General features: G+C 41.1%; 1 protein-coding gene across 3 annotated transcripts in view; it reads left to right on the top strand.

Annotated features, from left to right (window-relative positions):
* The window catches only part of usp47 (ubiquitin specific peptidase 47), a 183224-nt gene that overhangs the window by 71712 nt on the left and 97276 nt on the right, over nt 1–14236 (top strand). Inside the window, exon 2 of one of the 3 annotated variants that reach the window (XM_043705672.1) lies at nt 13209–13268. The exons of the other annotated variants lie outside the window; for them this stretch is intronic. Within the exon in view, the coding sequence (XP_043561607.1) occupies nt 13209–13268 (60 nt within the window). The remainder of the gene's footprint in view (nt 1–13208; nt 13269–14236) is intronic. 3 annotated transcript variants of the gene reach the window in all.

Below are 14236 nucleotides of genomic sequence, written 5' to 3'. Positions count from 1 at the left end.
AACATAGACCCCAAGATCCCTCTGTTCCTCCACCTCACTAAGAACCCTACCATTAACCCTGTATTCTGCATTCTTATTTATCTTTCCAAAATGGACAACCTCACACTTGGCAGGGTTGAACTCCATCTGTCACTCCTCAGCCCAGCTCTGCATCATATCTAAGTCTCTTTGCAGCCGACAACAGCCCTCCTCACTATCCACAACTCCACCAATCTTCGTATCATCTGCAAATTTACTGACCCACCCTTCGACTCCCTTTCTATAAATTCCCTTGGATCGTCTGAAGCTGAGTGACCTTATTGATGTTTATAAAATCATGAGAGGTATGGATAGGGTGAATTGACAAGGTCTTTTTCCCAGTGTAGGGAAGTCCAAAACCAGAGGGCATAGGTTTAAGCTGAAAGGGGAAAGATATAAAAGGGACCCCAGAGGCAACATTTTCATGCAGACGGTGACGTGTGTAGGAAAAGAGTTGCCTGAGGAAGTGGTGGAGGCTGGTACAGTTTGTTCTGCTACAACGTGTGTTTCTTCATGACAAATTGGCTTTAACACAATTGAAGAATTTAGACTGTTATTTGCAGAAGGTGAACTTTCTTTACCTGGATTGGCTATATTGTGATTTCATCCCCATTAGTTTAAATAGCACGGCTATTGTGCGGTTTTCTTATAACACAAGATCACACAAGAATGGAATTATCAGGTTATATCAGAATCGACTGTACAATTAGGAGATTTAAAAGTTAAAAATCACACAACACCAGGTTATAGTCCAACAGGTTTAATTGGAAGCACACTAGCTTTCGGAGCGTCGCTCCTTCATCAGGTGGTAGATGAAGGAGCGACGCACCGAAAGCTAGTGTGCTTTCAATTAAACCTGTTGGACTATAACCTGGTGTTGTGTGATTTTTAACTTTGTACACCCCAGTCCAACACCGGCATCTCCAAATCATGAGATCTAAAAGGTATTTGAATGGGCACACGAATAGGAAGGGTTTAAGGGATATGGGACAAATGCTGGCATGGCAAATGGGACTAGTTTAATTTAGGATATCTGGTTGGCGTGAACGAGTTAGACTGAAGGGTCTGTTTCTGTGCTGTACAACTGAGTCTAACCAACTCTTTTGAAGCCTCCTAAAGAATTTACCTGCACTACTGTCCCAGGCTGCCAAATCCTATTGCTTATCTGCATATAGAAGTTGCTCCTCTCTTGCTGACTATACTGAAATTGTGATCCATAGTTACTACATATCAATGGAAACAATATCCTTCATCCTATCAGAATTGCCTTTAATTTTGAACACCTCAATAAAGTCACCTTTTAATCTTTGCTGCAAGGAGAATAAGCCCAACTTTTCTAATTTTTCACTGTATCTAAAATCCCTCATTCCTGGTATCATTTTAATTAATCTCTTTTGCACTCTCTCCAGAGCTTTAACATCCTTTAGTAAGGTGTCCAGAACTGAACACAATACTCCAAATATGGTCTGACCAGTGATTTGTAGAGATGTAGCTTTTATACTCTGCCTCTTTCTATAAATCCAAGGATCCTATAAACTGTCTCAACTTGCCTGGCCCCCTTCAGAGAATTGTGCACATGAACCCCTAGGTTCTTCTAAGCTTGTACTCCTCTCAAAGTTGTACAATTGAACCAGTATTGTCTCTGTTTCTTCTGCCAAATGCATTATCCCATTTCTCTGCATTGAAATCATCTGCCAAGTGTTTGCCCATTTGGCCACCTTGTCAATGTTCCTCTGACATCACACAGCATCAGCGTTTTTTCTCCAAATGTGTGTTTGCCTGATCCAGAATTATGGCTATGTTATTGATGTCAAGCTGACAGATCTGTAGTTTCCTGGTTTATTCATTTCTCCTTCGTTAAACAATAGTCTTACATTTGCAGTCTTCAAATACCCCGGGATTAGAGGTCAGAATTAGAGGGTTGTGGGGTTGAGGGCATTTTAAAAAAAAGTAAGGCCCTGGGGAGATTTGAAAACAAATGAGAATGTTAAATCAAAATATTTAATGTGCAACAGTTAGTGTGGGTGATAGAGGAATTGAGGATCAAAATACAAGAGGTGGATTAAACGTCTTCCCACCCTACCTCCTGCAAAAATGCCATCCCGTACTCCCAAATCCTCTGCCTCTGCCATATCTGCTCCCAGGCGGACCAGTTCCACCACAGAACACACCAGATGGCCTCTTCCTTTAGAGACCGCAATTTCCCTTGCTACGTTGTTAAAGATGCCAACGCATCTCGTCCACATCCCGCACCTCCGCCCTCAGACCCCACCCTTCCAACCGTAACAAGGGCAGAACACCCCTGGTGCTCACCTTCTACCCTACCAACCTTCGCATAAACCAAATCATCCACTGACATTTCCACCACCTCCAAATGGACCCCACCACCAGGGATGTATTTCCCTCCCCAGCCCTTTCCGCCTTCCGCAAAGACCGTTCCCTCCGTTGTTCCCCCCAACAACCCACCCTCCCGTCCTGGCACCTTCCCCTGCCACCACAGGAACTGTAAAACCTACGCCCACACCTCCTCCCTCACCTCTATCCAAGGCCCTAAAGGAGCCTTCCACATCCATCAAAGTTTTACCTGCACATCCACCAATATCATTTATTGTATCCGTTGCATGCGATGCGGTCTCCTCTACATTGGGGAGACTGGACGCCTCCTAGCAGAGCGCTTTAGGGAACATCTCTGGGACACCCGCACCAATCAACCACACCGCCCTGTGGCCCAACATTTCAACTCCCCCTCCCACTCACCCGAGGAATTTTGTGAAAATGGGCACTCTTGTGATGGCAAGAATGAGAATGAGGTTGGAAGCTCATCTCTGGATAAAACATGACACTTGCCTTCATTGGTCAGTGCATTGAGTATAAGAGTTGGGATGTCATGTTCTGACTGTTTAGGATATCGATGAGGCCACTTTTGGAATACTGCATACAGTTCTGGTTGCCCTGCTATACGAAGGATATTATTACATTGGAAAGGGTGCAGAAGGGATTTACAAATATGTTACTGGATCTAGAGGGTTTGAGTTATAAAGAGAGGCTTGATAAGCTAGAACTTTATTTCCATGGAGTGTAAAAAGTTGGAGGGTGATCTTAAAGAAGTTTATAAAATCATGATGGGGAGCATAGATAAGCAGAATAACAAAGGTTTTTTTTTCCCTGAGGGCAGGGGAATTCAAAACTAGAAGGCATAATTTTAAGGTGAGAGGGCAAAGATTTGAAAGTGACCTGAGAAGCAACTTTTAAACACACAGGTTGGTGTACATATGGAACAAACTGCCAGAGGAAGTTGTCAATGCAGGTACAGTTACAACATTTAAAAAAAGGTTTGGACAAGTACATGAATAAGAAAGGTTGAGAGGGATATGGACCAAACACAGGCAAATGGGACTAGTTTAGATTGCGAAATGTGCTCTGCATGGACATGTTGGAATGAAAGGTCTGTTTCAGTGGCTCTTTGACTTTAGATTATGACTGGGGAAGGGTACAGGGAGTCAGTAGCCAGTGAATAGAGTTTGGAGGGAGAATGAAAAAACAGTCTTCTTGTTTAGAGCTGGTACTTGTGCAAACTGATGTATCTTTGTTGCTGAAGGACAGCATGTAGGTGATAAATAGAAGACCACTCTCAAACAAAAACTAACAAACTTAGAAGACCCAGTACAACCCATAAACAAAACCAACGTCATCTACAAAATTCCATGCAAGGACTGCCACAAACACTACGTTGGACAAACAGGAAGAAAGTTAGCCATCAGCTAGCCACAAAAGGACATGACCCTCTCTCCCTCGTAGCCCTACACACAGATGAAAAAAACCCACCAATTCGACTGGGACAACACATCTATCCTGGGACAGGCTAAGCAAAGACGTGCCAGAGAATTCCTAGAGGCCTGGCACTCCAACCACAACGCCATAAACAAATACATAGATCTCGATACCACCTATCAACCCCTCAGAAAACGAACAGGAAATGACATCACCACAAACCCCAGGAACCCCATTCAGGACAAACCTATAAATAGAAAGCAGGAGACAAAAGCTTCGCTTCACTTGGAGGTCGCCACTGATGTTACCTGGCTAGGTAATGAAATGTCTGGATATCAAATCTACAGCTCAGCGAGCAAACCTACACCCTAAACCTCAACCTGAGCTACAAACCTTGCAAAAAAGTCGTAGAGATATACAGCACAGAAACACACCATTTGGTACAACACGTCCATGCCGACCAGATATCCCAACCAAATCTAGTCCCACCTCCAGCACCTGGCCCACATACCTTCAAACCCTTCCTATTCATATACCCATCCAGATGCCTTTTAAATGTTGCAATTGTACTAGCCTCCACCACTTCCTCTGGCAGCTCATTCCATACACGTACCACCTTCTGAGTGAAAAGGTTGTCCCTCAGGTCTCTTTTATATATTTCCCCTCTCACCCTAAACCTATTGCCTCTAGTTCTGGATTCCCCCACCCCAGGGAAAAGACTTTGTCTATTTACCCTATCCATGCCCTTCATGATTTTATAAACCTGTATAAGGTCATCCCTCACCCTCCGACGTTCCTGGGAAAAGCAGCCCTAGCCAGTTCAGCCTGTCCCTATAGCTCAAATCCTCCAACACTGGCAACATCTTTGTAAATCTTTTCTGAACCCTTGCAAGTTTCACAACATCTTTCCGATAGGAAGGCGACTAGAATTGCACGCAATATTCCAACAGTGGCCTAACCAATGTCCTGTACAGCTGCATCATGACCTCCCAACTCCGGTACTCAATACTCTGACCAATAAAAGAAAGCATACCAAATGCCGAGTTCACTATCCTATCAACCTGCGACTCCACTTTCAAGGAGCTATGAACCTGCACTCCAAGGTCTCTTTGTGCAGCAGCACTTGCTAGGACCTTAAGTGTATAAGTCCTGCCAAGATTTACTTTCCCAAAATGCAGCACCTCGCATTTATCTAAATTAAACTCCATCTGCCACTCCTCAGCCCATTGGTCCATCTGATCTTCTGTAGCATATTGCCATTTATTTTTCAAATTTCACTTTGCTTATTTTGTTTATTCTGGTCTCAATCCCTTGTATGAACTGGTAGTAAATATGTCTTACATGGATTTAAATCGAGCAAAAAGTGCAATCTAAACTAGTCCCATTTGCCTGTGTTGGGTCCATATTCCCCTCAACCTTCTTATTTGCCCAAACCCCCCTCAAATGTTGTAACTGTACCTGCATTGACAACTTTCTCTGGCAGTTCGTTCCGTACACGCACCAACCTGTGTGTTTAAAAGTTGCCTATCAGGTCACTTTCAAATCTTTCCCCTCTCATCTTAAAATTATGCCTTCTAGTTTTGAATTCCCCTGCCCTCAGAAATATGAATGCAAAACTGGGAATTTAGTGGGAAAGCTTGCCACTTTTGACACCTTGCCCTATCCACGGGAGCTAAGTTATTTGATCTGAAAAATTCATTTTACCCAACAGATGTCGTCTAATATTACCCCTCTCTAAACTGTTCTGACCTCTGTTTAGTTTGGTAATCTCATGTTGTTTTGTAGCACTCTTATTTTCCATTGTTAGCTTTTCTGTCGTCACTTTCAAATCATTATCTAGGGGATCAACAATTAAGGCTTTGACACATCCCTAATCCATGTTTTTGCCATCCTAATGAGTTTTGACTAGGTGAGGCATTTTGTTTTGCAGAGGATAGGGGTTGGGGGAGAAGTGAAAACTGGGCTTTCATTGTGGTCAACGTATTTAAAGTTGACAGTGTTCACGAACGCAACATTTCTAATGTTTTAGTAACATAGGAACTAAGTAGGCGATTTAGCTCCTTGAGCCTCTTTCATCATTCATAATGTCATACAGCATGGAAGCAGACCCTTCCATCCAATTAGCCCATACTAATCATGTTCCCAAACTAAGTTTGCCTGTGTTTAGCCCATACCCTCCAAACTTTTACTGTTTGTGTACTTATCCAAATGTCTTTTAAGTGTTGTAACTATACCTGCATCCATCATTTCCTCTGGCAGTTCGTTATGCACACGAGCCATTCTGTGGATTCTAGAGTAAATGTGCCTAATTTCTATAATCTCTCCTCAAATTTATTCCCTGCAGTCCAATAGGGGCTCTTGTGCTGCAGTGATAGAGTCCCTACCCCTGGACTGAGAGATCTGGATTCAAGTACCACCTGCTCCAGAGGTGTGAAATAACATCCCTGAAAAGGTTGATTAGAAAAATAGGTTAATTTTTTACAAAGCCCTGCAGTCAGGTATCATTCTTGTAAATCTACATAGTACTCTCTCCACAGCCAATATTACCCTTCCTTCAGGGTGCCCAGATCTGCATACAGTTCTCTCAAGTGGGACCAAACCAAGGTTTTGTGTAGCTGCAATATAACTTCTGTATCCTTATACCCAGTCCTCTAGATATAAAGGCAAGCACTCTATTAGCTTTATTGATTATTTTCTGCACCAACTTGTGACATTTTAAACATCGGTGCCCTAGTCTTTGCTACACACTTGCTTAATTTCTGCATTTATACAAACTAGCACTTCAGAGTTGCTACCAGGGCTCTTACAGAGCACCTATTGCTGCTTTAGATCCTTTACTGTTCCTCAGTTCCACACATACAGTCTCCACTAAGTGCTTTCCCCTCATTATATTCTGTCTCGCCGTTGAAGTAATTTTGTTTCTAAAAAATATGGCTACTCAACCTCCACCACCATTTTTCCCCCTCTGTCCTGTTAACTTTATAACCTAGTATATTTAGTTCCCAGTCCCGATCATCCTACAGCCATGTCTCAGTCATGGCTACTGTATCGTAATCTCCAATTTGAATTTGTGCTTGCAGCTCATTTAATTTATTCTTTTCACTATATAGAACTCTTATTCAGGCCATACATAATCTTTCGGAAACTCCACTCATAGTTTTCTATTAACAGGTCTCCCATTCTTGAAACAATGGTTTCCTCCTTTTTCTCATATACTACTTTACTTTATCATTACTTGTTAATTACTTTGAGTTGTAACATTTTAAGTGTTTAGGTCCCTTTTAAAAATAACTTGTTCATGTTGCAATATTCTTCTCATCTTAAAGTAAAAAGCTGTTCTGCATTTGAGAGCCTTGGTTGTATTAGCTTTCTCTGTAATGACTAGCCTTTGTCACCTGCCTGGAAATGGCCATCCCAGAAAGAGAATCTAACTTTTTTTTTCCCCATTTGTGTTAAGTAATTACCCACCATCCAGCTGGTTACTTTTGACCAGAAACTTAACAGGGCCAGCCAAGTAAACTCTGTAACTATAATACCTGGCCTCAAGTTGTGAATTCTATGTTAACTCACCTCTATCTCTCCAAAACCTGTCTGTCATCCACAAAGCAACCCAGGAATGTGACTGAACATTTTCCACTTGAATGAGTGCAGCTCCAGCGACACTGTAGAGGCTCAACGTCATACAGAAAAACCAGGTACTTGATTTCCCAGACTCCAGACCCATAGCCATGAGGTTGACTCCTAGCAATAAATGCTGACATAACCAGTAATGCCCTCAGCCCGTAAATGAATTTAAAAAAAACACCTGCAAGTTTTCCACATCACCCTGATTTGAAGCTCAATCACAACTTCTTCACTGCTGCTTGAAAAACCAGGAACTCCGTTAGAAAATGCTGTGGGTGTGATTGTGCCATTTGGACTACGATTCAAAAAGGTGACTCACCAAGACTTTCTCATGGGTAAATAGGGATGGGCAGCAATTGTGGACCTTACCAGTAAGGCTGTCATCCAATTAAAGAATGCATAAGAGTCTTGTTAATCTAACCTAACCAATCATTGACAGTAAGGCCAAAGCAAAATACTGTGGATGCTGGAAATCTGAAATTAAACACAAGAAAAGCTAGAAATGCTCAGCTGGGACAGCATTTATGGAGAAAAGCAGAGTTACCATTTCAGGTTGACAGCATTTCCAAAAACATTGTTCTGTGGTGTAATTTTCTATGATTTTATACAAAACTTAAGGATCTGGGTGGTTGCGGTCACAATTTTGAAAAGCTGTCAAAGAACACTTAGTGTCTTGCTGGAGTGCAACTTATAGATAGTATACACTGCTTTCGTAGGACTATTGAGGCTGTTTCTGGGGAAGATGAGACTTGTAGAAGTGAGGTGGTTAATATATGAACCAGATTGGGGCCAGTGTCCTGTGGATGTGATTGTTCACGTTGCTGGGAGGAATTTAAACTTGTTCGACGGGGGAGATGACACAGCATACTTTACTAAAGGAACCCAGACACAGGGAGTTCAGCCACATTGATGCCCAAGGAAAGCTGAGGCTGCACCGCCTCTGCTTTAATGCTAGGAGTGTGAGAGGATAGACAGATGAGTTAAGGGTGTGGATTGACACATGGAATTGCGATGATGTTGCCTCACTCCGATATGGTTGAGGGAGGGGTCGAACTGACTGCTCAACATTCCGGAGTATGGGATCTTCAGGCTGGACAGGGGAACAAATAGAAGAGGTGGTGGTGTCACACTTATTAATTAGTGTTAGTTGTTGCAGTGGGGGGATGATAGCTTGGGAGGATCTTCAAATGAGATTTTGTGGGTAGAACTAAGAAATAAAAAGGGGTGGTGGTCATACTGCTGGAAGAATATGGAAGACCCCCCAAACAGTCAACGGGCAACAGAGAAGCAGATTTGTAGACAATTGAAGGTTTCTAAAAACAATAGGGTAATTTATATTAGGGACTTTCAACTTCTACAATTTTATTTGAGTAGTCATTGTGTAAAAAGGTTTAGAGTGACAGATTTCTTGAAATGTATCCAGTAGAGCTGTTCAGACATTGACATGTAGAAGTATCCAAGAAGGAACGTTGCAGTGCTGAACTTCTTTCTGGGGAAAGAAGCCAGACCAGTGTTCGAGATGGCAGTGGGACAGCATTTTAGTTTATCAACTGCAGCAGTATGTTCTAAGTTTGTTTTGGAAAAGGAGAAAAATGGTCTTAGAAAAGGGTTTTGGACTGGAGGGAATGCAGATTTTATTAATGTAAGGTAGGATCTGGGGACAACAACTTATGGATAAATCTGCAACGTAACATTTGGTGATATTCAACATGGAATTGGTGATAGTACCAGCCCAACATGTTCCCTGAAGGGAGACATGTTGGAGCAGCAAGCACAGAGAACCTGGGATGTCAGTGAATATTCCAGACTGGATAGGAAGGGCAAGAGAAGTCAGCAGGTACAAAGAGAGCAAATCAATGTAGACCCTAATGTAGTATAGAAAGTGGAAGGGGGTAGGAACTTAAAGTAATTAGGAAAGTGAAGAGCAAGTATGAAAAACACTGGCACTTTATCTTGATTCTTCCAATTTTTCCTGAGTGTCAAGAGGAAGAGGATAACCAGGGAAAGAGTAGGACTCATTAGGGACCAAGTGGGAAATGTGTGTGTGGAGCTGGAGGACAATGGGTAGGGTGTTAAGAGTACTTCACATCTGTCAACTCTTTGGAAAAAGATGTAGATCCAGAATTCTGGAGCAGTGACTGAGAGGTTCTTGAGCAGTTTGACGTAACAAGTGAGGAAGTTTCAGCAGGCTTGAAAGTAGACAGATCCCTGGATGTGGATGGGTGGGATCCAGGCTGTTGTGGGAGACAAGGAAGGAAAGTTAATGGCTCTGACCCAATTTTTGTATTCCCCTCTGTCCAGAGGGAGATGCCAGAGGACTGAAGAAAAGCTAATGTGATTCCATGTTTCAAGAAGAGTGGTGGAGAGAAACAAGAGAATTACAAACCAATGAGTCTCATCAGTGGTCGGGAAACTGATTGAGAAAATGCTCAAGAAAAGAATTACTCTTCATCTGCAGTGGCATAGTTTGCTAAGGACGTTGTCAGAGGCCTGCCACTCATAAGAAATTTCATTGAATGTTTTGACGAGGTGACAAGGCATGCCAGTGGAGGTAGTTCAGTTAATGTAGTTTATATGGATTTCAGTAAGACTTTTAACAAATCCCATGTGGGAGACTGGTAAAGATGATAAAAGTATATGAGATTGAGTAACTTGGCAAATTGGATCCCAAGCTGGAAGTTGGTAGGAGACAGAAGATAGTGGTAGGCATCTGGATGACTGGAGACTGGTGTCCAGTGATGCACAACGGGGATCAGTGCTAGGTCAGTTGTTGTTGTCCATAAACAATATAGAAGATAATATGAGGAGGATGATAAGTTTGCAGGTAACATGAAGATTGACGGACTGGTTGACAGTGTGGAAGAAAGTCTTGGGTTATGGGAGGATGTAGAGAACGGGTGAGAGAATAATCAATGAATGACAGTATACTAGGAAGCTCAGAGGAATAGAGAGATCTTGGGGTTCTTGTCCACATATCCCTGAAGAACAAGTTAGTAGGCTGTTAAGAAGGCATAAAAGGCATTTGTCTTTATCATTTGTGGCATAGAATATGACACTCGAGGTTATTTGGAGCTAACCTTGGAGAGGCCGCAGCTGGAGTATTCTGGCAGTTCTGATCACCACATTATAGAAAGGTTGTAATTACACTGGAAGGGGTGTTGAGATTCACCGGGGTGTTGAGATTCACCAGGCTGTTGCCTGGGATGGAGCAGTTTAGCTATGGAAAAAGACTCGATAAGCTCAGGTTTTCTTTAAAGCAGAAAAAATTGAGAGGAGACCTGATTGGGGGGGGGGGGGGAAGGACACGGTGAATAGAAAGCAGTTGAAGGGTCAATAACAAGACAATATAAGGTGGAAGGCTGGAGGTTACGAGGGGATTAGAGGTGTGGTGGGAATCTGGAATGCACTGCCTGGGAGGGTGAAGGTGGGAAACCTGATAAGTACTTCTATGAGCACTTGAAATGTAATGTTCAAGGCTATGGGCCAAGTGCTGATTGATGGGATGATGTAGATTTGGTGAACTTCTGGCAGTGCAGACTTTGCTGGGCTGAAAACCCACTTCTGTATTTGTTTCTGTGATTTATGACTGAGATGTTCTGCCTGGCTGTGTATTTTGAGTATTTTGTTTTTATCTCGACCATTGATAATGACTTTTCCACCTTCTGTAGCAGTAGAATGCAAATTAAGTAGTGAGAATATAGTGAAAGCATTCCTGCATGCAGATCATGAAGATCTTATTCAAATTAACTTTTGAAGTTATTGACAAAATTTCCATTAACTGACAGCAACCATAAAAACGTGACCACAATGTAGGAGCTAGTTGGCACTTGAAGGGGAAATATGAGTATACTGTGAGGCTCTCCTAAGTTAGCTGAATATATTCTTATTAGTTATGACAATGTTTTAGTTTTATCTTAAATCAGTATTATTAAAAACTGGTAACCCTAAACTTTCATGTGTTATGAAGGTGTCAGGGGTACTGAACCTTTTTAAGAGAGTTTAAAAGCTCGCAGAACTACCTGACATAGCACCAAGCCTTCTGAACAAGGTAACAGTGTAACATTTGGTCGCACAGCTAGAGTAGCTGGGTCACCTGGAGACAAAAAAACAATTCAAGTTTGGCCAATCAGTTTAAATTATGCCCCAAAATACCAAACTGCAATTGAGTTTGAAATTAGTATTTTGACAATATTAACACCATTGAAATGATCTGATGCTTTGGGGCATAAAACCAAAACAAATTGTTGGAGAACTGCCAAAAGACCAATAAATGTAGGTTGCTGGTGAGAACTCTGAGAGGTACCTGTCTATAGAAGGAGTTTGCACAGAGAAAAAACGTCTACACAGACCTGGAAAGCCAATCTACAGAGGAAGATACAAAGAAAAAATTCGACAGCTAGCTTGTTTTGAAATTTGAATTTTTCTGTAAATCTTACTCTGTGTGAGGTGATGGCAGAGGTTATCGTACTAGTATTGCAGAGGTAAAGGATAGGTTAGAGAAAGGAGTTTAAATAGTTGTTAATTATTTTCTTGTTAGACTTTTTTAAAAAAATGAAGTTGTAAATTTTTACTTTACTGACTTTTGGGAATAGCTCCTTGACACTCGAATTTTAAAAGATTACAGCATGGGTTTTGTTGTTTTAAATTAGTGGGGAGTGGGTTTACCCCATATCGTAACAAATGTGAAATTCAATTTTACATTCAGCTGCAGGAAGAGAGTAGCATTTTTTAAAAAGAATCCTTGGATACCAGTGACACTGTTAAGGTAGTTCGTTTTAGGTGACAGAACGCCTGACACCTTGACTATAACTTGCAGCTTCACTGAAAGGGGTTTTAATTCATTTGTGGACATTGCAAGTTGTGAAGTGTTGACTTTCATCCTGAGTTTATGGGTTCAAATTGTGCAAATGCGATCCATACTTGATTCTCCAACCTTCTACTTCAAGTTACGATTTCAAAATGAAAGTGCCATGAAATCAATGTTAGATTTCATTCTCTTCTTTCAAAATCCTATGCTGCTTGTGAAGAGGAATGAAACAAGTTGTGTACTCCACAACCACCTGATGAAGGAGCGGCGCTCCAAAAGCTAGTGCTTCCAATTAAACCTGTTGGTCTATAACCTAATGTTGTGTGATTTTTAATTTTGTACACCCCAGTCCAACACCGGCATCTCCAAATTGAAACAAAAAAGAGCATTAAAGTATTGCAGGTGCATGGATTTGCTTTTGAATGCTTTGTATGAAAGTTAAATACTGATTCACCCATCTGAACCTTCGGGTTGCCACTAAATGTGATCTAAAAGCTTCCAATACAAATAAGACAAACGAGTTCTTTTTAATATGCAGATTTTATAATTTCAGAGAGACCTTTCATAACTTATTCTTGGCGTTTGACAAATCTGTCAGTATGTTGTGAATTGTCATTTGTTTGGCCATATCTTGTCCTTGTTTTATTGTAACCAGGGTTTTAACTTCTATGTTGATTTCATTGACTTTGTTTGGACATTCAAAATAAATTGCAAGGTTAATTATATTGCAGTTGAATGAGTTTTAATTAGACCAGTCTAGTGCAGCAAAAGCTTCATCTGTTTACATACAAAAGGGGTTGACTTATCAAATTTTTTTGCAATAACTTTGCTTTGTAAATTTGCGCTGTGCTATGTACTCATTGCTCTCTTTGAAGAATATTTTTTTAAAAATATCCTGGCATATGTACCCAATTGTGTACTTTTCAGAACAAAATTACATTTTTATTTCATCAGATTTAAAATTTGAAACAATTATTGTGCATCTTAGGAAATGTTCTGGAGTTGCAGACAAAGTATCTTTGATGAAATGAAGAAGAAGTTGTCTCAGGTAGTATTTGAGTTGTATTGAATGGAAAATGGAAACTATGTGAATGACTAACATGCTGCAATGCAATTTTGGCTATGACAGGCATGGCCTCTGATTTGCGGATGCTGTGACAATATTAATACTAACAAAAATGCTCTTAAATGTATGTATATTTACTCAAACCTGATTGAAAAAGGCAAGATTGTGCTCGGTGTCCATTTTTTAAAAAATTGTCGATCAGTGATATTGTTAATCCTATCTTATTTAATTTCCTGTTTCTGTCTTGCAAAAATGCCTGAGAGCTTGCACAATTGGAGCAACTAATTTCCCATGGTGTTTTTCTAATTTGCTAGTGCCAAGCTCCCTTGTATCACTTCAAACAAAGCTTTTAGTATAACTTGTGATTTTTACTGTCCTAATATATTTTTGCTCCTATGTGTGCCTGATGTTGGATTCACTGGAATATAGACAACATGCAATAAAAATGTGGGTTTTGTTGGAGCTTGAACTGAAAGACATACACATGAGATAGAAGCACACATCTTATTCTCAGTTGATACCCGCAACTAGTGGTTACGTGAGGTATGCCGTCACATCCTTTGGTGGTGTCTCCACTTAGACACTTAAAGGAATCCCAGCACATTATATCCCCTCATCATTTTGCAGGCAGCTCTTGGTATAATTTCTGATTATTTTTGCTGCTTTGATGCAGTTTTACAACTTAATGCGTTGTTTTTGTTTTGGGTTCAGCCTTTCAGCTGTAATAATGTGGACTGCTTTAAATCTGTTATAGGCATATTGGCTGTCTAGCACACAAGCTGTCTCTTGGTTTGGCTTTTTGTCACTCTAGCAATTGCTAAGCTACATGATTAGCAGTAGATCCAATGCACCTTGCATGCTTGAGTTGACATACAGTGCCCAGTATTTACTTAAATGCTGAAGTGCCCTGGGAACATATGCATCCCCCCTCCCCTGCTTCCCTCTCTTTC

Source organism: Chiloscyllium plagiosum, chromosome 16 (assembly GCF_004010195.1).
Source record: "Chiloscyllium plagiosum isolate BGI_BamShark_2017 chromosome 16, ASM401019v2, whole genome shotgun sequence".
Classification (NCBI taxonomy): domain Eukaryota; kingdom Metazoa; phylum Chordata; class Chondrichthyes; order Orectolobiformes; family Hemiscylliidae; genus Chiloscyllium; species Chiloscyllium plagiosum.
This window is presented reverse-complemented; position numbering and strand designations above follow the sequence as displayed.